At 53.3% G+C, this 25,690-nt stretch overlaps 2 protein-coding genes across 2 annotated transcripts; one reads left to right on the top strand and one right to left on the bottom strand.

Annotated features, from left to right (window-relative positions):
* The first annotated feature begins 491 nt into the window (after window positions 1-491).
* On the top strand, window positions 492-9,155 carry SMTNL1 (smoothelin like 1). The gene is made up of 7 exons (XM_060017424.1): window positions 492-1,724; window positions 1,975-2,107; window positions 2,220-2,271; window positions 3,510-3,668; window positions 3,849-3,963; window positions 4,115-4,266; window positions 9,011-9,155. Exons 1-7 carry the CDS (start codon window positions 492-494, stop codon window positions 9,153-9,155), a joined length of 1,989 nt encoding a protein of 662 aa, XP_059873407.1.
* Window positions 9,156-10,861: 1,706 nt separating this feature from the next.
* Window positions 10,862-22,507, bottom strand: UBE2L6 (ubiquitin conjugating enzyme E2 L6). The gene is made up of 4 exons (XM_060017425.1): window positions 22,189-22,507; window positions 18,179-18,274; window positions 14,994-15,180; window positions 10,862-11,448 (listed from the first exon to the last, which is right to left on the bottom strand). Exons 1-4 carry the CDS (start codon window positions 22,213-22,215, stop codon window positions 11,297-11,299), a joined length of 462 nt encoding a protein of 153 aa, XP_059873408.1. The 5' UTR covers window positions 22,216-22,507; the 3' UTR covers window positions 10,862-11,296.
* Between the last annotated feature and the right edge of the window lie 3,183 nt (window positions 22,508-25,690).

Here is a 25,690-nt window from a genome sequence, read left to right on the forward strand (position 1 = left end):
CGGAGCGGCTGGGCCCGTGAGCCATGGCCGCTGAGCCTGCGCGTCCGGAGCCTGTGCTCCGCAACGGGAGAGGCCACATCAGTGAGAGGCCCGCGTACCGCAAAAAAAAAAAAAAAAAGGGGAAAATAGCAAGTGCTCCATGGGGGTCTAGGAGGCTAGTCAGACTCTAACCACCTCACTGGCTTATTCAAAAAGAGGCCAAATCATTGACAAGGCATCACAGAACCCAGTGTTCCTTAAAGCCCAAGTCACAACCTGCAGAGGGCCTTTAGGTGAACGTCACCCAACATCAGGTAAACGTGGCTGGCCCAGCACCCCATTGTGGGGGACGTGGTGCTCTACCGCTTCATTTAGCCGAAGGGAAAGTGGATACTTGTGTCACATGTCCGAGCAGTGGGGGACCCAGGACTGAATCGCACGTCTCCAGACTCCAGGGCCTTCACCGGCAGAAAGGGGGCATGACCAGGCCTGCTTGTCTTCTCTTTTCAGAGATGGAGCAGAAGGAAGGGAAGCCCTCTGAGGACGGAACCCCTGTGTCCCCAACCACGGAGGTCCCGGAGACAGTGGGAGGGGGAGCCTCTGCTGAGGAGGAGGCCACAGGCCCAGCTGAGAGGACCATCACAGAGGGGCCTCCAGACGGAGCAGGAAAGCAGGAGAGGGCACCAGCTGAGGATAGCATTACAGCTGAATTCCAGGGGGAATCCAAAGGGGAGGCTGAACTTCAAAAGGAGGACAGCAGGAAGAAAGAGACCACTGTGGCTCCTCAGGAGATGGCTGATTGGAAAGAAGAGACCAACTCCGAACCCAAGGAGACGGAGGGAAAAGAGGAGATCACGTTGGCCTCTGAGAAGCAGCAGGCTGATGAGAAAGAGGCCAAGCCTGGATCTAGGGAGAAAGCCAATGTGAATGATGAGGTGCAGGCTGCTGGGAATGAGGAGGCCAAGGCTGGAGACAGGGAGGCTGCTGGGAATGAGGAGGCCAAGGCTGGAGACAGGGAGGCTGCTGGGAAGGAGGAGGCCAAGGTTGGAGGCAGGGAGGCCAAAGGGAAGGAGGAGGCCAAGGCTGGAGACAGGGAGGCTGCTGGGAAGGAGGAGGCCAAGGCTGGAGACAGGGAGGCTGCTGGGAAGGAGGAGGCCAAGGCTGGAGACCGGGAGGCTTCTGGGAAGGACGAGACCAAGGCTGGAGACAGGGAGGCTGCTGGGAAGGAGGAAGCCAAGGCTGGAGACAGGGAGGCTGCTGGGAAGGAGGAGGCCAAGGTTGGAGGCAGGGAGGCCAAAGGGAAGGAGGAGGCCAAGGCTGGAGACAGGGAGGCTGCTGGGAAGGAGGAGGCCAAGGCTGGAGACAGGGAGGCTTCTGGGAAGGACGAGACCAAGGCTGGAGGCAGGGAGGCTGCTGGGAAGGAGGAGGCCAAGGCTGGAGACAGGGAGGCTTCTGGGAAGGAGGAAGCCATGGCTGGAGGCAGGGAAGCTGCTGGGAAGGAGGAGGCCAAGGCTGGAGACAGGGAGGCTGCTGGGAAGGAGGAGGCCAAGGTTGGAGGCAGGGAGGCTGCTGGGAAGCAGGAGGCCACAGTGGCCTCTCAGGAGGTGAGCAACAAGACGGAGGAGCCCAAGGCTGAAACCCAAGAGAAAGCCAGTGCCCCAGAGGCCAAGTCGGACTCTCAGAAGACTGCCGTGGAAGATGAGGCCAAGCCTAAACCACAGGAGGAGGAGGTGAAGGAGGAGGTGGTGAGTGAGGAAGAGGAGAGGAGAGGAGGGAGGAGGCCCCACGATTCTCCGGAGCCCCCTGCCCAGCCTTCCCCCAAGCAAGCCCCTCCCCTGCTTTATTCCTTTGGGACAATCCAGTCTTCCACCCACTGATATCAAGAGCCTGGGGTGGGGGATGCAGCACTGCGCTCCAGGCTGCCTTCCAGATCTTTCTGAAGCCCTCACAGAGCCTCAGGCAGGTGCGGGCCCACACAGCCCATGTTCATTCCAGGAGCCAGGCTGTCCTGATGAAGAGCAGGACCAGGGCGCGGAGAAAGGGGCAGAGGAAGGGGCAGGAGCGCTTCCCCGGTCCGCCGAGGAATGGCCCGAGAGCCCCACGGAGGAGGGCAGCGGCCTCAGCCCAGGTGAGTGAGAGCTCAGGAGCCCGCGGACATCGCAGGGGCCTCCCTGAGGGAGCACGCGGGCCGCGCACCACGGGTCACCCCAGCCTGCCTCCCTCCCGTTCCTTTCCCCTAGATGGGCTGAGTCCAGACACCGCAGCTTCCGGAGAGACCAGTCCTTCAGCCAGGTAATGTCAGACTCTGGAGCCCCAGCTCCAGCCCCTGCTACTAGTTGCTTCCTTTTTTTTTTTTTTTTTTTTATTTTTTGCGGTACGCGGGGCTCTCACCGTTGTGGCCTCTCCCGTTGCGGAGCACAGGCTCCGGACGCGCAGGCTCAGCGGCCATGGCTCACAGGCCCAGCCGCTCTGCGGCACGTGGGATCTTCCCGGACCGGGGCGCGAACCCGTGTCCCCTGCATCGGCAGGCGGACTCTCAACCCCTGCGCCACCAGGGAAGCCCCCGCTTGCTTCCTTTAAAGGCTGCCATCCCCTGGGCCTGGGCCTCCCCAGTGCTGGTCTCAAGATATGCCAGGAATTATGGTTTTCAGCCCTCTAGCCCAGGGCAGAGCCCAGGAGACAAAAGGAGCCGGAGTGTGGGAGCAAAGGGGCCGTGGAGCACACCTGGTCCGTCTCTCACTCACTGCTGAAGCCTCCTGGTCTTGCTTGCCTCCGCGGTGTCAGCCTCACCCATAAGCGAGTGAGCAGAAAGCCTGAGTTTGGACAATGACACTGCCACTTACCAGCTGTGTGACCTTGGCCACATCACTGCCCCTTTCCTCCCCTGTGAAGTGGGCACAGTCACGGTACCTACCTCGTAGGACTTCTGTGAGGCTCAAACGACATCTGTGTGTAAAGCCCTCAGCCCAGCGCCTGGTGCCTGGCTGGTGCTGGATAACACGATAGCCTTACTCTCGCCAGGGCACAACTTTCGTCATTAAAGAGTCTTCCTTTATTTCAAGCTGAAGCTCACCTCCGTGTCACCTTCTTAGAGGAAGGTACCCGATTGAACGTTCGTGGAGCGTGGGCTACATTCCCCCTCCCACGCAGGCCTTAGAACCACCCTGTCAGGTAGCAATTCTTGCCCCATTTTACAGATGAGGAAGCTGAGGCTCAGAGGAGTGACACGACAGTCCCAAGATCACACAGCAACTAAGAGGCAAAGGCAGGATCCAGCCCCAGGTCAGACCTCAGATGTGCCCTACGTTTGTCCACACATGCCACCAGACCACGTGCTCACCAAAGTGAGACTGAGCGTCACTATTTCTTCCCAGCCCCTCCCGGTGCTGGGCCCAGAGGAAACGTGGCGAGAGTAGGGACCACAGCTTCATATGCCTCTTGAGACTGCAGGGGCCGCGCTCAGCCGGCCTCCTCCCTCCTCAGTGGCTGGTCCCAGCCCCTCTCACCCTGCTCCGAACTTTTCCATGCAGTGAATCTTCACCCAGCGACGTGTCCCAGAGCCCCACGGAGCCCCCTCCCTCACAGGAGAAGAAGAAAGACAAGGCGCCAGAGCGCAGGGTGTCAGCCCCTGCCCGGCCCCGGGGGCCCCGTGCCCAGAACCGCAAAGCCATCGTAGACAAGTTTGGGGGGTAAGATGCGGGCGAGGAGCGGTGGGGCTGGGTTGGTTGGACAGTCGGTAGGGGGGAGTCCTGAGGGGCAATAGGAACAGCCCGAGCCCTGGCAGGAGGACTGACATCTGGGGCTGGGGCTCCTCCCTGATGGGACCCTCCCACCTCTCTGGCCTGACCTTCTCTGTCCCTCGCGCATAGGGCAGCCTCGGGCCCCACGGCCCTGTTCCGGAACACCAAGGCCGCGGGGGCAGCCATCGGCGGCGTTAAGAACATGCTCTTGGAGTGGTGTCGGGCCATGACGAGGAGCTACGAGGTGCATGGTGGGCAAGGGACCCTTCCCCAGGGCGGCAGTGCTGGGAGGCTCTGTGTGGTGCAAAGCCCAGAGGGGGGCAGGTCCGGAGGGGGCAAAGTCCGGGTCCTCTGGCTGAGGCTCACCGAGGCCTCTGGGCCCCGCTTGCCCACAGCATGTGGACATCCAGAACTTCTCCTCAAGCTGGAGCAGTGGCATGGCCTTCTGCGCCCTCATCCACAAGTTCTTCCCCGATGCCTTTGACTACGCTGCGCTGGACCCTGCCAAGCGCCGGCACAACTTCTCCCTGGCCTTCTCCACAGCCGAGTAAGCCATGCCAGGGGATGCAGAGGCGGGTGGGAGCTCGGCTCACCTACACAGAATCGAGGGCCGGATTCACAGGGGTCGGGTAGTGCGGTGGTCAGGTGGAGGCTGTCACCACACATTCATGAATTCAACAGATATTTCTTTACGATTTATTTATTTATTTTTGGCTGCATCGGGTCTTAGTTGCGGCATGCGGGATCTTCATTGAGGTATGCGGGATCTTTTGTTGCAGCGCGCGGGCTTCTCTCTAGCTGTGCATGCAGGTTTTCTCTTCTCTAGTTGTGGCGTGTGGGCTCTGTAGTTGTGGCGCGCGGGTTCCAGAGCAGGCGGGCTCGGTAGTTTGTGGCACGTGGGCTCTCTAGCTGAGGCGCGCGAGCTCAGTAGTTGTGGCGCGTGGGCTTAGTTGCCCCACGGCCTGTGGGATCTTAGTTCCCTGACCAGGGATCGAACCTGCGTCCCCTGCATTGGAAGGCAGACTCTTTACCACTGAACCACCAGGGAAGTCCCCAACAGATATTTTTTGATTGCTGGGAACTGTTTTAGGACATAGCAGTGGGTGGAACTTACAAAATCCCTGCGTGCCTATGACACATTCTAAAGGGAGAGACAGATCATAAACACACACACGTGTGAAATATAATGTAAGGGAACAGGTGCCGTGAAGAAAATGCAGGCAGGGTAAGGGGTAGAGGAGGGGCAGGCAGGGTGGTTGCTGGGATTTAGGGCCAGATTCTGACTCTGCCATTTGTTAGCTGTGTGATCTTGGACAGGCTCCTTCACCTCTCTGAGCCTCCATATTCTAACCTTTAAAATGGGCATGACATTTCCTCTTTGGCAGGGCTATGGTGAGAATTAAGTAAGTAATTAAGTAAAGTCCCTATAAACAGTGCCTAACCCATGGCAAACACTTCAAAAAAAAAAATCTTAGCTCCTATGTTATAATGAATGATATCACAGTTGTTATGATAATTATTATTCAGTGTGGGACCTGGAGGGCATTTATTGCTGGGGTTCACACAGCTGGGTGCCGGGGTGGTGGAGGGATGGAGACAGGGGTGGACTACACAGGCAGGAGGGGTGTGAGGATCAGTGTGGCCCAAGGAAGAACCTAAGAGACCAGGACATGGCTGCCAGGTGGCGGGGGAGGAGGGGGCACTCCCCCCACCAAAGCACCAAAACCGGACTCAGCCAAAGGCCTCCATCTCCGCCCACCGGAGAGACATGACCTGATGGCCTTGGGGCTCCCAAGGAGCTCACGCCTGGAGCGCCCGTCCTTTCCCACCTGGGAGGGGCTTCTGAGCCGCCTGGTAGAGATAGGACTATGCATAGGGAGTGGTCCACGAGGACAGCTCTGAGACCGGGAATGCATTTCCCGCTGAGTGCGTTTCTAAAGCCCGGGGGCAGGGAATAAGTCACTGGGGATGTTAGCAGCACCTTGGTCCAGGAGGCTGAGCCCTTTGGTCTAGTCCAGGCCTGGCCGCCAGCCTGCAGGGAAGCCTGGGCAGCAACCTTCCCCTTTCGGGGCCTGCGTGTCCCCATCGGCAAGACGAGATGGACGAGATGGCCGGTATTGATCTGTGCTTTTCAGATGCTTTTTCCCCCCTGACAGATTCCTCAAGCAAAATATTAAATGAATGCCCAACATATTAGACAGATTTTAGGGAGGCCTTTTGAGGTTGGGAGGGGTTCTTGGAGCACTCCAGCTCTGCTTCCCAAGATGGTCCCTGAAGCATGTCTATAGGGCCCTAGGGCACCAGGGATGCCGTTTGAAATCCACCAGACTTGGTGCTACAGAAGATCCCTTCCAGTTGGTCCCGCCAAGGGGTGGGGGGAGTGCCCTGGGGTGGTGGGTTGAGGGCATCCGGAGCACCATGTCCTGCTCTGGGCTCAGAAGCACCTTTTTTTTTTTTGGCGGTACGCGGGCCTCTCACTGTTGTGACCTCTCTCGCTGCGGAGCACAGGCTCCGGACGCGCAGGCTCAGCGGCCATGGCTCACGGGCCTGGCCACTCCGCGGCATGTGGGATCTTCCCGGACCGGGGCACGAACCCGTGTCCCCTGCATCGGCAGGCGGACTCTCAACCACTGTGCCACTGGGGAAGCCCCAGAAGCACCTTTAATGGTGATGAACCAGGATTGGAAAGTGAAACTCCTAGTCGGGGCAGAGCTCTTGGTGAACATCAGAAGGCCACGTGGCTTGGCCCTGACCAGGTATCCCCGGCCTGTGGGGCGGGGTCGTGGTCCTCCCGCAGCTGCCTTGCCTTGGCTGCCAGCCTGCAGAGCCACAGAAAGGCAGAAGGAATAATCAGGTGATGGTGACGGGCTGAGAGGAGGCATCAGGCAGCAGTGAAAAGGGAAGGATATGCAGGGGATGTGTGGGGATGGAGACTGGAGGGAGAAGAGGTGGGGGGGGTGCCTCCTTCTTCCTAGCTCTTCTTTTTTTTTTTTTTTTTGGCTACGCCATGAGGCATGCGGGATCTTAGTTTCCTGACCAGTGATGACCAGAGATCGAACCCGTGCCCCCTGCAGCGGAAGCTCAGAGTCCCAACCACTGGACCTCCAGGGAAGTCCCCCTTCTTAGCTCTTTGACCTCGGCAGCTGACTTAACCTCTTTTAGGGCCTGGGGTGCAGATGAAGCGTGCAAAGTAAGGGGGCCCCTGCTGCAGCTGGCTCCCTTCTAGAAGTTGCCTCTGATTCCCACGGAACAGTCAACGCTGGGGCCCCCAGGCGGCTTGATCGGCTGTGCTGCTCGAGGAGCCTGACCCCGTTCCCCAGGCCCAGTGGGAGTGAAGCTTTTGCCTCTCCTGCATGGGAACAGCACCCCGACCCACATCCAGGAGCCAAGATCACTGCATCGGTTGCAGGGAGCTTGTCCCCTTCTTCGAAATCCTCCAGTCTGTGCTCCTGCCTCCCGCTCCCAGGCCAGCCCGGCTTGGGTTTCGGTCCAGCTGCCTCAGCTCTAAGAGAGGATTTCCGCTGGGACCCTGGTTTCTCCTACGCCAGCACCCATGGCGGTTTGGCAGGCTGGGACTGCTGAGACCCGGCTACAGGGCAGGGATGCCAGAGGCATCAGGCAGGCCTGCGGTGGAGTCCCAGCTGTGTCACTCACTTTGACGTTGGGCAAATCACCAAAATGCTCCGAGTCTCCAGCTCCTCTTCTGCTGGTTGAACACAGAGGAGTGGAGTAAATGAGACCATTCAAGGGAAAGCACTGGGGAGTTCCCTGGTGGCCTAGTGGTTAGGATTCCAGGCTTTCACTGCCGTGGCCTGGGTTCAATCCCTGGTTGGGGAACTGAGATCCTGTAAGCTGTGTGGCGCAACCAAAAAAAAAGGGGGGAAGGGAAGCACTTGATAAAACTCCTGGCACATGGCGGCAAGGTCCCAACAGCGGTTAGATCAGAAGATCGGCTTTAGCAAAGCCAGGAGTAGCACGTGGCCCCAAAGAGCAGCTGGGAATTTAGAAAGAGAGGACTTGCTGCTAAGTTCTATGCGGTCGCTCAAACACATTAAGCACTCCTGCCTCAGGACCTTTGCCCATGCTATTTCCTCTGCCTGGAATCCTCTTCCCGCAGATATGTACTCTCTTTTTAAATTTTGTTTAATAAATTTGTTTTATTTATTTATTTTTGGCTGTGTTGGGTCTCCGTTGCTGTGCACGGGCTTTGTCTAGTTGTGGCGAGCGGGGGCTACTCCTTGCTGTGGTGCACGGGCCTCTCACTGCGGTGGCTTCTCTTGTTGCGGAGCACGGGCTCTAGGTGCGTGGGCTTCAGTAGTTGTGGTGCACGGGCTTAGCTGCTCCGCGGCACATGGGATCTTAGTTCCACGACCAGGGATTGAATCTGTGCCCCCTGCACTGGAAGTGCAGAGTCTTAACCACTGGACCGCCAGGGATGTCCCCAATTTACACTCTTTAAGAGAACTTTCCTGGGCTCCCTATTAAAATTCTCCTTGGAGAATTCCCTGGCGGTCCAGTGGTTAGGACTCCGTATTTTCACCGCCAAGGACCCAGGTTCAATCCCTGGTCGGGGAACTAAAACCCCACAAGCTGCGAGGTGCTGGCACAAAATAAATAAATAAATAGATGAAAAATAAAAAAATAAAGCCATTACTAACACAGTATTTTTTTAAAAAATCCCCTTGAACACAGAAACATACCCTGTCCCCCTTCCCTGCCTTATTTTTCTCCACAGCACCTCTCATCATCTCATGTACCATCGATTTCTGTTTGATTATTGTCTACTGCAGTGAGAATGTCAGTGACATGAGAGTGGGGAATTTTTATTTTGTTCAGTGCTGAATTCCCTGGAAAAGTACCTAGCACATAGTACCCCTCAATACATACACGGAAACTGGTTGAAGCTGGAGTTGTTGCAGCTACAAGGCAACACTCTGGCTAGTGTTGGTGTTCTGTCTTTTAAACTCTCCCTGAGGACAGGTATATGAGCACGTGGGAGGGGTGGGCTAACGCAGAACTATAGACCAGAAGGTTCCGCTCCTACGTGAAGGCACACAGTGCAATGAAAACCGGGGCTTAGGAATCAGACCCCGCTGAGTTTGAGTCTTGACTCTGTTGGGCCTCAGTTATCTAATCTGTACAATGGGATGGTTGCCCTAGATGACCTCCCAGCTCTGCCACACACAGTTCTGTGGGTTTCATCCTCGCCGGGCTGTCCCCTTAGGCCCCGCATCCTTCACCGTTGGCTCTCTGCTCCACCCCTCCTCACCCCTCCCCAACCTGCCCCTCAGGAAACTGGCCGACTGCGCCCAGCTGCTGGAAGTGGATGACATGGTGCGGCTGGCAGTGCCCGACTCCAAGTGCGTCTACACCTACATCCAGGAGCTGTACCGCAGCCTCGTGCAGAAGGGACTGGTGAAGACCAAGAAGAAATGAGGGGCTGACCAACCCTGTGGGCAGAGGCGGGCAGGGAGCCCAGCTGACCAGCCGTGGCCCAGAGGCTCACTCCTGCTCATGGTGGCAGCAGTGCTGGGGCTCAGACAAGGGCAGATGGTACCAGTCTTAACTACATGAAAAGTTCTTTTGTAAAATCCGGTCTAGCCCCTTAGTGCTCCCTCCCTAACCCAGCAGGAACATCTCTCACTTGGATAATAAACCCCAGCCGCCAGGGTTCCTCATCTGACATGATTTTCTCAACAACCATGAAAGGCATTTGGGAGAGTGGGCTGGGTCCTACCACTAACCAGCTGTGTGTCCCTGGGCCAGTGAGTGAACCTCTCTGAGCTTCAGTTTACCGTCTGCATGGGGATGATAGGAGCTCAAAATCATGCAGGTGCTGTGAGCGTTCAATGAGATCATGAAAAGGACAAACAGCCTTGCCCGGGGCCTGTCACGTAAGTGTTCTTGAAGTGGTGGCCCAAAGTAACAACACATCTTACATTTCCAGCCATGGGTGGCACCTTCCCAATTCTCTTCCCTTTTTCCACACTTCTCCCAGATTAGGGAATTCCAGGGCAGGGACTAGAGTAGAAGATTCTCTACAAATCTCACCCCAACTAGGCTAGTGGAGCCTGGAGTGATTCCCCTGACTCAAAGATACCCCATATTCTGTCTCTTACAAGCCAGTGGTCTTCTAGGAGCTTAGAACCACTGCACCCAGAAAGCTCCTCCTTTGTGCTAAGTTAATCCCTCCAACCCTGGCCAGAGTTTTGGCTTGTTTTTGTCTCTCTGCGGCTCACTAGAGATGAACCCTGGAGCTGAGTATAGCTTCCCGCTAACAATCTTGTCTGGCTTTATCAGCCATTTGGAGCATGTGCGCTGATGAGAACAGTTCATGAAAAACACAAAAACAAAACCCAACCAGCTCGGCACTGCAGCTGGAGGGGTGGCCTCTGCCCCGATCAGCAGAGTGGACCTGGCAACCCACTGAAGCGCTCTGTGCCTTGGCTGCCTCCTCTATAAAAATGGGGATGTTATCCTTGTGGACGTGTCGACGACCGCTCAGGCCAAGGGTGGTCTAGTCCTCGTGGCCAGCGAGCCCTCAGCTGATGGAGAGCAGGGTCACACCTTTAGCTAGGCTGCAGCTAAATCCCCAGCCTCCTCTTCTCCCGATTAACCACCCGTCCCCTCAGTGAACACTGTTGGACTCCACGGTCCATCTGTGGCTTTAATAGCTGGGCAAACACATGGTCTCCGTGGCTCCCGTGGACTGGAAGCTGGAGGGGAAACACCTCCCCGCCTAAAGCCTGGTCCCTAGGAACCAGCAACCTAATGGGATAGCAAGTGGTTTAAAAACCGTGTAGTCAGGGGACCTCCCCAGCCGTCCAGTGGTTAAGACCCCGCACTTCCACTGCAGGGGGTGTGGGTGCGATCCCTGGTTGTGTGGCCAAAAAAAAATTAAAAGGAAAAAAACAACAACAAAAAAACCCATGCAGTCAGATTTCTGGGACGGAGATTAGTTTCTTCACTTTATGATTCATCCGTGGAAGAGAAAAGGTTTTGCATCTATACATGTCTATCAGCGGTCTGGCTGTTTTCCATCACTCAATCAACAGAACACTCAACCGTAAGTAGGAGTCCCTCCTCCCTGTGCCCTGCCTCCCTCCCATACTCCCCCCTGCCCCTCTGCCCTCCCCGCACCCCCCATGCCTGGGCCCTCAGCGGATTCTGGTTGGCTGCTGGGCTCATTTCCTGCGAGCCGGCCTGCGAGGCAGCCTGAGTCTCTAAGGATCGGGCTTCCCACATCACAGAGCGCTGGAGAGCTGGCCTGCGACCCTGCAAACCTAAATGCCCCTGGCTCTGGGGCAGAGAAAGGAAGTGGGGAAAGCACACCTGAGGCCAGCGGATCCCCGTACCACACACATAACTGCGGCCCCCCACCACCACACACACACACACACACACACGCACACACGCACACGCGCACACGCACACACAAATGACTAACAATCTAAGAAGGAAAACTTGGAAGAAATGAGCAGGAAATGGACCACAAAGGGGCTCTGGCCCCTAGCCCATGACATGTGTCCGTCCATCACACAGAAAGCATCCAGTGCAGAGACGGGCCAGAGGCAGAGTTAGGAGGGTCGGTCCACTCCAAACTGGAGGGTGAACTCTTTGGCCCTTCTGTTGAATAGCTCCGGGTCCTGTGTCAGCTGGTCGGCAAGCTCCAAGCGAAGGGGCTGCCCCAGATCTGGTTTATTCACCAGCACGTTGAGGGCCTCCAAAACTGGGGAGAGAGGTCAGATCAGGACATCAGGATGGAAGGAAAAAAATCCTGGGAAGGAAGCGATGGCTGCCCACTCCCAGATCCCCTGAAACGTCACACCCACTCCTTGGGAGAGCCCCTCAGGAGGTTCCATGTCTTAGGATGACGCTACAACCAAATGAAATGCCTCTTACCACATTCACTGATGATGCCCAAAGACATAACCAGTTACATCAGTGCTTTTCAAACTATGTTTCACGGTGTCACAGAAGCTACCCATCATGGGGGTTGGTGAGATAAACAGGGTTTCTGGGTTCTATTCCCTTTTCGAGAAGAAACACTTTGCTTTTCTCTGTTGTGTTATTAGGATTCTAAAACAACTTTTATTTGGGAAAAAGGATTCTGAGGCTTAAGACTGGAAACCACTGCTGCCCCGTGGCTGGAAATCTTTCACGGGCGACTTTGGAATCCTGGTGAAGGCAGTGGCCCACCTCCCCAGGCACGTGCACATACGCGTACACACAGACGTGTGGTTCTGGGTCCAGAGCACTTCACCGACCTCCTGAAGCGCATCCAAGGACCAGTCCTCCCCATCCCCGCCCCCAGGATTCTTGTTTCCAGGGTTGAGAACTCCCGAGCTGGTCCAGAGGCAGGATTGATCGCACACTGATTACGTCCATAGGCTCTAGAGCCATAGTGCGCACTATGGTAGCCACCAGCCACAGGGAGTTATCTCAATTTAAATTAATGGAAATTCCCTACAATTAGGAATGCAGTTCATAGTCACATCAGCCACATTTCAAGTGCTCGAAAGCTACACGTGGCTAGTGACCATAGCATTGGACAGGGCAGCTACAGAAGGATTCCATCACCGCAGAAAGTTCTGCTGGACGGTGCTGTTCCAGAGGCACCCAAGCAGGCTCCGAATCCCAGCTCTGCCACCTGCCAGCTCAGGCAAGCGCTTCTCCTCTCATGCGCCTCGGTGTCCTCAACTATTAAATGGAGCTAACGAGAGCACTGTTTCAGGGGGCTTCTGAGGGGATTAAATGAAGTTGGTGGGTTAAAAATGGCTGGTGTCCCTGAGTTAGAAAGTTCAAGTTCTCAGTGGTGCAGGGACATGTCTCAGACCAGGTCCTCAATGGCTACCCAACTCCATCTTTGTGTGCCTGAACTATGTTTACTCCATTATAATTTCAATTTGTCATCAATGGATAGATACCAAAAACGTAATATGGAATAAAAAAGTGAATTTTTATACTGGAGAGGGTGTGGAGAAAAGGGAACCCTCCTACACTGTTGGCGGGGAATGTAAATTGGTGCAGCCACTACGGAGAACAGTAGGGAGGTTCTTTAAAAACTAAAAATAGAGCTACCATATGGTCCTGCAATCCTACTCCTGGGCATATATCCAGAGAAAACTCTAACTCAAAAAGATACATGCACCCCAATGTTCCAAGCAGCACTATTTACAATAGTCATGGAAGCAGTCTGAATGTCCATCGACATATGAATGGTTAAAGAAGATGTGGTGCATATATACAATGGAATATTACTCAGCCATAAAAAAGAATGAAACAAGGTCATTTTCAGCAACATGGATGGATCTGGAGATTATCGTACTAAGTAATGTAAGTCAAACAGAGAAAGACAAATATAGGATATTACTTGTATGTGGAATCTAAAATACGATACAAATGAACTTATTTACAAAACAGAGACAGACTTAGGGACATAGAAAACAAACTTATGGTTACCATGGGGAAAAGGGGGGCAGGAGGGATAAATTAGGAGTTTGGGATTAACATATACACATTACTATATATAAAACAGATAAACAGCTAGGTCCTACTGTATAGCACAGGGAACTATATTCAATATCTTGTAATAAACTATAATGGAAAAGAATATGAAAAAGAATATGTACATAAGTATAACTGAACACATGTGCATAAGTATAACTAACACAACATTGCAAATCAACTACACTTCAAATAAAAAAGTGAACTTCTGGGACTTCCCTGGTGGTCCAGTGACAAAGAATCCACCTTACAATGCAGGGGATGCAAGTTCGATCCCTGGTCAGGGAACTAAGATCCCACATGCCACAGGGCAACTAAGCCTGCGGCCACAACTACTGAGCTTGCAAGCCTCAACTAGAGAGCCTGTGTCCGCGAACTACACAGCCCACACGCTCTGGAACCCACGTGCCACAACTAGAGAAGAGAAAACCCACACGCCATAACTAGAGAGGAGCCCACGCACCACAACGAAGAGCCCGCGCACCGCAAGGAAAGATCCCGTGTGCCGCAACAAAGATCCCACGAGCCGCAACTAAGAGCCGATGCAGCCAAAAATAAATTAAATGAATAATAAATAAATCTTAAAAAGAAAAAAAGTGGGGCTTCCCTGGTGGTGCAGTGATTAAGAATCAGCCTGCCAATGCAGGGGACACGGATTCCATCCCTGGTCCGGGAAGACCCCACATGCCGCAGAGCAACTAAGCCCGTGCACCACAACTACTGAGCCTGCGCTCTAGAGCCCGCGAGCCACAACTACTGGAACCCACGTGCCACAACTACTGAAGCGCGCATGCCTAGAGCCCGTGCTCTGCCACAAGAGAAGCCACTGCAATGAGAAGTCCGTGCACCACAATGAAGAGTAGCCCCCGCTTGCCGCAACTAGAGAAAGCCCACGTGCAGCAACGAAGACCCAACGCAGCCAAAAATAAATAAATAAATTTGTTTTAGAAAAAGAAAAAAGTGAACTTTTAAAAAATGGCATGTGGGAATTCCCTGGCAGACCAGTGGTTAGGACTCCGAGCTTCCGAGCTTCCACTGGGCTGGGGGCCCAGGTTCAATCCCTGGTCGGGGAACTAAGATCCCGCAAGCTACAAAACACAGCCAAAAAAAAAAAAGGCATGTGAAGCTCTCAGCACAGTGCCCAAGTGCCTAATTAAGTGATGTATGTTATCATTGTTAGGCCAGTCCCCTCAGCTGTCATTTAGGGCACTGAGCCCTGGAAAGGAAGACTTCACCAGGGTCCCCAGACAGGGCATGCGGCCTTCTTATCCCAAGCCCTTCCCTCTATAGCCCAGCTGCTTCTCTCTCCCCTGACCCAGAGCAACGCTGCTCTCTCCCACCTGCCCAGGTATGAGAACAGAGGCAGGAGCAGGTCAGCCAGCCCAGGATCTCAGGACACACCCCTTCTATCTGATGACAGCCTCAGCTGAGACTCACAATTTTTTTTTTTTTTTTTTTTTTTTTGCGGTACGCGGGCCTCTCACTGTCGTGGCCTCTCCCGTTGCAGAGCACAGGCTCCGGACGCGCAGGCTCAGCGGCCATGGCTCACGGGCCCAGCCGCTCCGCGGCACGTGGGATCCTCCCGGACCGGGGCACGAACCCGTGTCCCCTGCATCGGCAGGCGGACTCTCAACCACTGTGCCACCAGGGAAGCCCAACTCACAATTTTTATCCCCTTTCTTCTGGGCTTTTCTAAGTGAAAATCGGTCCCATGACCCCCTCCCCCATCCAGTCCAGGTCCCTCCCTCTAGCAGGGCCCAGGCCCACCTTGGCAGGTCTTGGTGAAAGGCTTCCAGTTCTCCTTGCTGATGAGGGGCAAGCACACCCGCCCGTTGCTGTCCACGTTGGGGTGGTAGATCCTGGTTGTGAATGTCACTGTCGGAGGCTTGAATGGATACTCCTCAGGGAAGCTGATGCGCAGGTTGAAGGCCTTGAGGTTGTAGGGAGGTTTCTCCTGTGCAGGAGAGGGATCAAGCTCTGTGCCGAGGCACCGCTGCTCATTTCCTTCTAGGACCTCGATCTGGTTTCCCCCTCTCCCCGCCCCCACCCCAGGGTCCCAGGCATCCTCTGCTCCACTCCTAGGAAGAATCATGAATGGCGACATGCCGCAACACAAGTAAACTCTGAAGGCATTGTGCTAAGTGAAATAAGCTAGATCCAAAAAAAAAAAACCAAATATTGTATGATTCCACTTATGTGATGTACCTAGAATAGTCAAATTCATAGACATAAACTAGAAAATTAGTTACCAGATGCTGGAGGGAAGGAGGGACGGGGAGTCAGTGCTTAATAGACACAGAATTTCAGTTCTAGAGATGGATGGTGGTGATCGCTGCACAATAATGTGAGTGTACTTCGTGTCATTGAACTCAGAACATAAAAATGATGAGGATGGTACATACTGTTATGTGTATTTTGCCATGTTAAAAGAAGAAAAAAAAGAAGTGGGAGTTGGAGTGACCAGTTGCCAGGAGCCAGTAGAAGACGCTCTAGACTTCCAGCAACAAGAAGGCTTTCCTGGGCATCTACTCTGTGCCACCCCGTGCTAAGGGCTCCGCACACGTTAGCCCATACAGCACAGTGTAGGGGTTACGTGGACTTTGGAGCCCCTCTGCCTGAGTGTGACTCTTGGCTCTGCCCCTTCCTAGCTGTGTAACCTCAGGCAAGTAACTCAACCTCTCTGTGCTTTTCCATACGGAACAAATAACAGACTTCTTCATAGGGTTTATGTAAGAATTAAATGAGCTAATTTATGTTGAGAGCTTAGAATAGGGCCTGGCACATGGCAAGCACTATGTACATGTCAGCTATTAGGATAAGTATTATGAAAACTCCTGAGTATTAGCGTCTCCATTTCCAGATGAGGAAACTCAACTGTAACGTATATAAGTAACTTGCCCAGGGCCACAGTGACAGCGCTAGGATGGGATCTCAGCACTGTCAACTTGACTTCTCCACACATGGGCAGTACTCTACAACCCTAGTGGGGCGGAACCTCAGGACTTGGGTGACCCCCGCATAGAGCACAGGGGCCTTCAGGCTGGTTCCAAAGCTCCAAAACCTTCCAGAACCTTCGTGATAGAGAAGACAGGACAAAGACAGTCCGAATGACACAGGTATGCAAGCGTAGACTCAAGGTTTTAAGAGAGCTCCTCTTCCTCAGCAGAAGGCAGAAAGGAAGCCGTAGGGGTCCTGGGTGTGTCTGAGATAAGAGCTGGGGCAAATGCTGGGCAGATAAAGAAAATGCCTTAGCTTTCATGTTCTCGATAATAAGAAGAGGCTGGGACCTGGGAAGTAGACACAAAGCCACGGGTGAGGCCTCAGAAAAGGACGAGAGAGCGTCTGTGTGTCCTTCTGCAGGGGGTGCAGGCTGGGCTGCCCGGGTCTTATCAGAGGAAGGAGGTGGCGGAGCCAGGAAGCTGAGAGCCCTGGGTCCTGGGAACCCATCCTGGCTCCGCCTCGAGCTTGCTGTGTGGCTTTGAGCAGCTCTGGGGCTCAGTTTCCTCATCTATGAAAATGAGGAAGTTGGACCAGACAGAGGGCTTCACACTGCACCTTAGGGTCAGCTGAGAAAGCCCTACTTCTTCCGAAGTCCTGAGTTAAATAAAGCATTTTGTTATTCTTCCAGCCCAGAGCAGGTGTGGTGGACTGTTTCAACCCAGCAGCCCACAGGACATGACAGAGGGTCAAGGGTTGCCCTGACTCAAGCCGTTCTCCATTGTTCTGGGCTACAGGTCAGTTGAAAGAGAAGATGGCACAGGGACTTCCCTGGTGGTCCAGTGGGTAAGACTCTGCGCTCCCAATGCAGGGGGTCTGGGTTCGATCCCTGGTCCGGGAACTAGATCCCGCATGCATGCCGCAATAAGAAGCCCGCATACCGCAACGAAGATCCTGTGTGCCGCAACTAAGACCCAGCACAGCCAAAATAAATAAATAAATAAATTTAAAAATATAAAAAAATAAAGGAAAATGGCACAACCCAAGCCACTGCCTTGTCAGTAAGAAGTTCAAATCCTAAATAATCAAATGAATTGTTCCCATTAAATTCCAAAGAGCTAATAAAAAGCTCAATTGTTTCCATTTTTATTTCCTAGTATCCAAAGGTATATAGATGAACTTCTCAAAGAAAATATCTGTGGTCACTAATAATTAGATGATACAATAGACATCTTGCACTTTGATAGGTCCTTTGGAATATTACTTTCAAAGGGAGATTCTATCGAGATGATCTTTAATAATAAACAGAGAAAAAGCAGAATAGTAGAGATGAGTTATCTGTGTTGTCATATGTAACAATAATTTTCTGAAATACAATTTTTAAAAGAGAACAAAACACATTTTAGGTCTAAGGCAGCAAATTCTACCAACTGTGGGAAACAGGAACTTCATCCCTATCCTTCGGCAAAGACCCAACAGATCTCTTCTTCTTTTTCTTTTTTTTTTTTTAATGCCCTTTGTCTACTGAAGCTTCCATGGTGGGCGTGGTAGCTACTGGCTTGCAGAAGGGGTCCCTTACTAAATCCAAAAGGCTTTTAGCCTCTTCATCAGTCGGCCTGAACCTCAGAAGCAATCAATCCAGAGAGAGACCCCCTCTGTCAATGATAACCTCCAGTGAAAAACAGGATTCAGGGGGCTTCCCTGGTGGCGCAGTGGTGGAGAGTCCGCCTGCCGATGCAGGGGACACGGGTTTGTGCCCCGGTCCGGGAAGATCCCACGTGCCGCGGAGCGGCTGGGCCCGTGAGCCATGGCCGCTGAGCCTGCGCGTCCGGAGCCTGTGCTCCGCAACGGGAGGGGCCCCAACAGTGTGAGGCCCACATACCACAAAAACAAAACAAAACAAAACAAAACAGGATTCGAAGGCAGGGAAGATTCTTGCCCAGTCCTAACCCTCCCTGCCCAGGCTCCTGGCCTAAGTGACCCCAGTCCCCCGCCACGGTCCTGTGGATACTCACAGGCAGGAGGAGAGCGTGCCACACCAGCACGTTGGCATCATCGCTGAACAGGTTCCGCAGGTACCTGGGGAGCTCCTTCTGAAGGTCCTCCAGCTCCTGCAGGGGGACAGAGCACGGGCAGTTGGCCTCGTCTCCCCTACTTCAGCCCCCTCCCCCCCGCCCCCCAGCACACTGTCCAAGTCCCAAACAGGACCGCCCAGGGGACAGAAGATGGCAGTCATAGCCCCCATTCACTGAGCACTTGGTACGTGTCAGGCACCGTGCTCAGGGCTTTGACTGAATCACCCAATTTTAGCCTCACCCCAGCTCCGTAAGTACCAGGTGGAGGGAGCACGCACATCACTGCTTCCAGATATTACAACTTGGGAGTAAACTCTCTTAGGAGCCTTTTCTCCTGAAACCGAGGTACTTAATGTCTGTCCTCTTGTCCTCTTCCTAGAGAGTCACGAGGTCCTCCCTCCCTTCCATAGCACCCAGTATGACGATGTGCCTTTACAGTGTTCAGGGCAGAACAGGCAGCAAAGACATCACCCTGTGCCTGTCAAACTGCTCCAGACCAGGCCTGGGGAGGGGAAATGACTCAGGCAGACCATAGCAGAGGAGAACTGTACACACCAAGCAGAGAAACAAGAGGACAAGCAGTGTCACTTTCCCAGAAAGGTGACCCAGTCACTGGACATCACTGAGTTCCCCCAACAGCCCTCTCCTCAATAGCACCCTCTACTGACACTTGACTAAGACATGGCCCAGCCCTCGAGAACTTCATTGGAGTCATGGAAGAAACACGGATGTGATTATGTGAATAACGTGTGGACACATAATAGGGAAGGAGAGGAGAGGGGAGCAGGAAAGCTTCACACAGGGTGACACTGTGAGCTGGGTCATGCGGAATGAATAAGAGTCTATCTACCATGCAGAGAACTGGAGAGGTACCAAGGCAGAGGGCCCAGTAAGAGCAAATGTATACAATGCGTCCCATGCAAGATTCATAGTTATTACGGGAAAAGGGCTCCACGGTCAAGTACACTGGGAAACACTAGGCTAAACAGACTTCTTTCCTGCAGGACTTCCCAAAGCCTTTAATACGTTACTGTGCGTTGTGATTCTCCAAGGTATGAGCCCAAGCGTGCAGTACTTCTCAAATGTATTAGACCAAAGAACCCCTCTCTCCATTCTGGGGTCCATCTTGTGGAACAATAGACTTTTTAAAAAATATACTTCCTTTCCTTTTTAAAAAAATTTTTAAAAATTGAAGTATAGTTGCTGTACAATATTATATGTTACAGGTGTACAAGGTAGTGATTCACAATTTTTAAAGGTTATACTCCATTTATAGCTATTATAAAATATTGGCTACATTCCTCATGTTGTACAATATATCCTTGTGGCTTATTTTATACCTAATGATTTGTACCTTTTACCCCTCTACCCCTATGCTGCCTCTCCCCACTGTAATAGACCTTTAAAAAAAAACAACAGCGGGACTTCCCTGGTGGTGCAGTGGTTAAGAATCCGCCTGCCCATGCAGGGGACACGGGTTTGAGCCCTGGTCCGGGAAGATCCCACATGTCGCGGAGCAACTAAGCCCGTGCGTCACAGCTACTGAGCCCATGTGCCACAACTATTGAAGCCCGTGCATCTACAGCCTGTGCTCTGCCACAAAAGAAGCCACCACAATGAGAAGCCCGCGCACCGCAACAAAGAGTAGCCCCCGCTTTTCACAACTAGAGAAAGCCCGCGTGCAGCAACGAAGACCCAAAGCAGCCAAAATTAAATAAATAGATAAATTTATTAAAAAAAAAAAAACAGCAACAGATAAAAAGACATTCAGGGAATTCCCAGGCAGTCCTGTGGTTAGGACTCCACACTTTCACTGCCAAGGGCGTGGGTTCGATCCCTGGTTGGGAACAGAGATCCTGTAAGTCACATGGTGCAGCCAAAATAAAAAGTAAATAAATAAAAGTATTTTTTAAAAAAAGACTTTCAAGGGCAGGTCATATTTTTCTGGAACACCAAATGGTATAAACCAGTGGTTCTCAACTGGGGGGTTACTTTACCTACTTGCCCCCAGGACATTTGGCAATGTCTGTGACCATTCTGGGCTGTCACAAATGGAGGAGTGCCACTACATCTAGTGGGTAGAGGCCAGGGATGCCGACAAACACTCTACGGAAAATTATCCGGCCCAGGATGTCAATAGTGACAAGGCTGGCAAGCCCTGGTATAAACAAAGGCAGAGAGAAAGGTTCCCAAAGCCAGTCCACCGCTGGGGAGAGGTCCCTTCCCACTGCGCACCATCTAAACTTTCTCTGCCCCCCAACATACAGACACACCCTTATCTCCTGTTTCTTATCTTTCCATACTCCAACTCTGTTCATGCCAACAAACTGCTTCTTGCGCCTTCTGCCCAGAATCTATGACCCCTCATTTATCTTTTGCCCCAAACTAGAAGCATCTGCTACTACAAGTCCTAGTTCCAGTATCATCTGTGACTCTTCAGCAAGAATGAAGCCCCAGGTTGAACAGAGAAGCTCTGGAATGGACATTTTCCCCAAGTTTACTATAACTGAAAAAACTTGGACTTTACTGGTTGTATATGAGTTCTCTCAAGGCTTTCCCAAAGCTTGGGGTTGCTGAAAGCCAAGCTAGGACACACAGTTTGTTCCAGAGGCCTGTTAGGAAATCACCTGACTCAGAGGAACAGAAAATGAAAGTAGGGAAGCCACTGAAAGAGCCTATGGGTTGGAGCCCCACCAATCTGGGCTCTAATCCCAGCCCCATCACTCCCTACTGGGTGACCCAGGACAATCAATTTATTCTCTCTGAGCCTCAACTTCCCCATCTGTAAAATGGGGGTATAGGACTTATCTCACAGGGTTGCTGTGAGAATGAGATGAAATAACTAATGTAAACTACCTGGCATTTAGTGGTGCCAGTGCTGTAAATACTGGCTCCTAGCTCTTTCCCACTTGGCTGGAAAGACTCTCTGCCCTATTTTGCTGCCAACCTCCAGATTTCAGTCCTTCTGGGCTGAGCCTGCTCTGGGTGCCCCAATCTCAGATCATGTTCTTCTCAGAGGCTGAGGGTAGCACTCCCTCTTCACCCCCCTCAAGCCTGCACATAGGAGGGGCACTTCTGAGAGCCTCAAAGCCTGAGGGGTGTCCGACCCAGGATTGCTCTACCTTCCCCATCTGTCCCCAGTCCCAGCCACATCTCAGTCCTCCAAACACCTTGGGTTTTCCCACCTCCTGGGGAAAATCGCCAACTCCCCATCCTTCCCGACCTCACTTCAAATTGTGTCTCTGATCGGAATGAAAGCTCAGAAGGGGTAGGTTTGTTTATCTCTGCCTCCGTATCTCCTAGAACAGGAACCAGCATATAGGAGGCATTCAACAACATTTGTAGAACAAATGAATACACGCCACCTGCTCCAGGACACCTTCTAGGTTCTCCCTGGCATCTTTTCCTCCCGAGAATACCCTGAGAACGTTGCTTTCAACTCCCACTCAGCATCGCATACTTCTCGGGACTCTAATGTGGGGACGAAACTATGGGGCGGGCCATGGGCTATTCCAAGGCAAGGACCCTGTCCTGGTTCTCTCTGTTCAAAAGGCACCTGCCACCACCCCCAACAGAACGCCTGGCTCCAAAAAAGACGCCAAGGAACCAACCCTTCCCGCACCTGAGACGCACGTAATTGTTATCACAAGTTTCTGGCAGTGAAATGAAACTGAAACCAATCTGGGGGGAGGTGGCTCATCCCCATCCCCAGCACAGCTCAGGGAGCCAGCGACACCCCAGTTCGACACGTCCTCAGCTCCCCAAACTCCAGCTCTGGCCCCTCTCGTAGACCCACTCTTCCACTGGGGAGGGGGCAGGGATGCAGGGATTCAGCCAGCCCTGGTACCCAGACAAACAAATGCGCTCGGAGAGCTGGAGGAGGGATGGAGGGAGAACGGAATAGAAAGTCACCGGAACCGTGACAAAGGGGTCATCCTACTCGCGGTTACCTTCGCCACCCGCTTGCTCGCCGTCATCTCGGGACCGAGTGTGAAGCTCCGACGGACTCCAGCTAGAGTGCGCACCGGACTGCGAACTCCGCGCACCCCGCCCCGGGGACACCACCTCCGGGAGCCCCGCCCACTTTCCGTTCCACCCGCGGGGACCGGGTTGACCTGCTCCCCGCCGCCTCGGCTGAGACAGCGAGGCCACCGAGGGGAGGACCCGCCCGGTCCCCACGGCGGTGGGCTCGGATCCCCGGAACTTGAGCTCTTTTGTCGTGAGACCAGGCGGGCCTGGGAGAGCGCGGCGTTGCCGGATCCCGGCGTCCCGCTAGGCGGCGCCCTGCACCAGGCAGCGAGCGCGAGGGGGCGCGGGGCCGGGGTCCGCCCATCCGGGTTCTAGTTCCAGCTCCGCCGCTAGAGGCCCAGCCGGGGGCTGCACCATCTCCTCTCAGCCGCCGCCCCAAACACACACTCGCTCTAAGCAAATACAGGATGCTCGCTATGCACGCGCAGCTCCGCGACAGGTCGCGCGGGGGTCTCCGCCGTCAGACCGCCGCCCTAAGCCCCTCTAGCGAATTCCCAGAGCCCCCTGGGCAAATCATTTCCCCTCTCTAGGCCCATGTGCCCCATCTCTAAAAATGGGTGGGAGACAGCGTAGACTATATCCGCGACAAGGACCCCTCCCCTGGCAGCTTGGAATCCTTTGTGCTGTCCAGCATTCGGTGGTGGAACTGCAGACGTTTCTCCCAGGTGACTTCTTGATGCAGAGCACCGCAAGGGGGCGCTGTTGGATCCGTTCTCTTGCTTTGGGGTTTGGTAGACCCTTCAATCCTTTACTAGGTTTAATACTTAGCAAGTGCCTACTATATGTTAGATTTGGGAGACAGTTGGGGTGTTGGGAGCCCCAAGATGTACTTAAGGGGCCTGCCTTATTTTACCATCACTCCATTACAAACTGCAGGCCTACTGTGTGCCCCAAAACACAGCCCGGAGTCTCCACCCCTGTTCAAGAGCAGAGGGCCTTTTCCCCAGCACGAAGCTGAGGCCATTGTGGACTAGCAGCCCCAGAGCATGCAGCAGCATCTGGGGAAGAATCTCCTAGTAATAATGAGACTCTTTGGGAGGACTGAACCTATCTTCCTCACCCCCATCCCCAGTCCAGAGGAGGAAGGAAATCAGAAAATATTTTGAGTGCACTCCCTCGCTTACTTTTTTTTTTTTAATTAATTTATTTATTTGGGCTGCGTTGGGTCTTCGTTGCGATGCGCGGGCTTCTCATTGTGGTGGCTTCTCTTGTTGCAGAGCACGGGCTCTAGGCACGTGGGCTTCAGTAGTTGTGGCTCACAGGCTTAGTTGCTCTGCGGCATGTGGGATCTTCCCGGACCAGGACTCGAAACCATGGCCCTGACATTGGCAGGCGGCTTCTTAACCACTGCGCCACCAGGGAAGTCCCCTCACTTACTTTTTATCTAAGTGTGTTGGAACCAAGCAACTTCTCTGCTCAGATGTGGGATGTACTGTATTTGCAGGATGATTAATTCTGTTTAATTCAATTCAGGAAACTTTTTTTTGGGGGGGGGGGGCGGTTCGCGGGCCTCTCAGTGTTGTGGCCTCTCCTGTTGCGGAGCACAGGCTCCGGACGCGCAGGCTCAGCGGCCATGGCTCACGGGCCCAGCCGCCCCGCAGCATGTGGGATCTTCCCGGACTGGGGCACGAACCCGTGTCCCCTGCATCGGCAGGCGGACTCTCAACCACTGCACCACCAGGGAAGCCCCAATTCAGGAAACTTTAACTGGGCTTCGGCTGCTGCTGCTGCTGCTTCTGCTTCTTTAGACCCCACAGCGGCTTGTGGGATCTTAGTTCCCCGACCAGGGATCAAACCCCGGGCCCACAGCAGTGAAAGCACCAAGTCCTAACCACTGGACCACCAGGGAAGTCCCAAACTGGACATCTTCTATATGGCAAAAATGAATAGGACACTGTCCACAGTCCCTTAACATAGGTAGCAATGAAAGAACTCAGGCGTTTGAACCCACCTCCAGTCATTCATCTAGTTAATAAGCATTTACTACAGAGTGCCAGGCACTGACCACAGTGTGGGGTCCCTGCGCTTGAGAAGCTCTCTGGCTATTGGGACAGAGAGAAAGAATGCAGCCCCTGCATTTCTAATGCAAAGTGGTCAGCATTAAGCTATAGGCAATCAACTGATGCTGTGGGAGCTGGGAGGAGGGTCACTGGTTCCAGCCTCAGAGAGGGGCAGAGGTTTCCTAGAAGAGATAAAGATCCAGGTGAATTGCAAGCCCGATGAGTTATAGCTAGAATAGAACGTGGGATGAGAGCGTTCCAAGAAGAGGGAACATGAGCAAAGGTGCCTGGCTGTGAATATGGAAACTCAAAGTGGTTCCGTAATGTGGAGCAAAGTCTGTCCTCCACTCTGTGGTTCGCCTTCCTTTCTCTCACAGAAGCCCCGAGGCCCCAAAGTGAATTCAGGATCATGGACTTAGCCCAGCCTCCCCATCCTGGGGTGGTCCCCAAACCCTCACCCAGCTGGGAGGCCCACAGGTGTGGCCTTCACATTCTCACACAAGGCAGACCTTTGTGTGTCAGAATGAGCCCTATTAGACCTGGATTCTAGTTCCATATCTGCCCCCCAGTGCAGCATGGCCTTTGGTGAGCTGTGGAAACTTCCACCTGCTTCCCAGGACCACTGCGAGGCTAAGCTCACAGCCCCGGAGGAACTTTGAAAACTGTAAGTCTGATGCTGAAATCTCAGCCTTTGTACACCGGTGCCTAATCGAACCTCAGAGACAGAGTTTTGGGTGAAGTTAAAAAGAAGAGCTTTATTGCTTTGCCAGGCAAAGGGGAACACAGCAGGCTCATGCCTGTCAAAACTGTGTCCCAACCTGGGAGGATTTGATGCGGGGATTTATAGCAATAGTTCAAGGGCGGGGTCTCTGACAAGGCTGGGGTGTGTGCAGGATGTGCACTCCCTTAATCTCAGCTCAGGTGGGCAGTCTCCTAATCCTGATTGCTCCCTTTAATCTTTTTTCTTTTTAAATTATTTGTTTATTTATTTATGGCTGCAATGGTTCGTTGCTGCACGAGCTTTATCTGGTTGTGGCGAGCGGGCTTATCATTGCAGTGGCTTCTCTTGTTGCGGAGCAAGGGCTCTAGGCACACGGGCTTCAGTAGTTGTGGCTCGTGGGCTCAGTAGTTGTGGCTCGCGGGCTCTAGAGCGCAGGCTCGGAGGTACATATGTCTGTACATATGTCTGTATAGACAACAAAAGTTGGAGGAGAAAGGCCTCTAAGTCACTTATATATGGAATCTAAACAAACAGACAACCAACCAACCAAGCTCATAGATACAGAGAACAGATTGCTCGCCAGGGGCGAGGTAAAAGTTCTCATCGCAAGAAAAATCATTTGTAACTTGCCTTACTGATTGTGGTGACCATTTCCCAGTACATACAAACAGTGAGCCATTATGTTGTATAGCTAAAACTAGT

The sequence above is a fragment of the Delphinus delphis genome, chromosome 8 (assembly GCF_949987515.2).
Source record: "Delphinus delphis chromosome 8, mDelDel1.2, whole genome shotgun sequence".
NCBI lineage: Eukaryota > Metazoa > Chordata > Mammalia > Artiodactyla > Delphinidae > Delphinus > Delphinus delphis.

Bases quoted from the DNA above. Each gene is read 5' to 3' on its own strand.
- SMTNL1 (XM_060017424.1), top strand. From the start codon at position 492: ATGGAGCAGAAGGAAGGGAAGCCCTCTGAGGACGGAACCCCTGTGTCC. The intron at 2,108-2,219 runs GTGAGTGAGAGC...CCTTTCCCCTAG, and splicing joins GGGCAGCGGCCTCAGCCCAG to ATGGGCTGAGTCCAGACACC. The intron at 3,669-3,848 runs GTAAGATGCGGG...CCTCGCGCATAG, and splicing joins ATCGTAGACAAGTTTGGGGG to GGCAGCCTCGGGCCCCACGG.
- UBE2L6 (XM_060017425.1), bottom strand. From the start codon at position 22,215: ATGACGGCGAGCAAGCGGGTGGCGAAG. The intron at 18,275-22,188 runs GTAACCGCGAGT...GTCCCCCTGCAG, and splicing joins CGAGCAAGCGGGTGGCGAAG to GAGCTGGAGGACCTTCAGAA. The intron at 11,449-14,993 runs GTGGGCCTGGGC...CTCTCTCCCCAG, and splicing joins TTTCACCAAGACCTGCCAAG to TTTTGGAGGCCCTCAACGTG.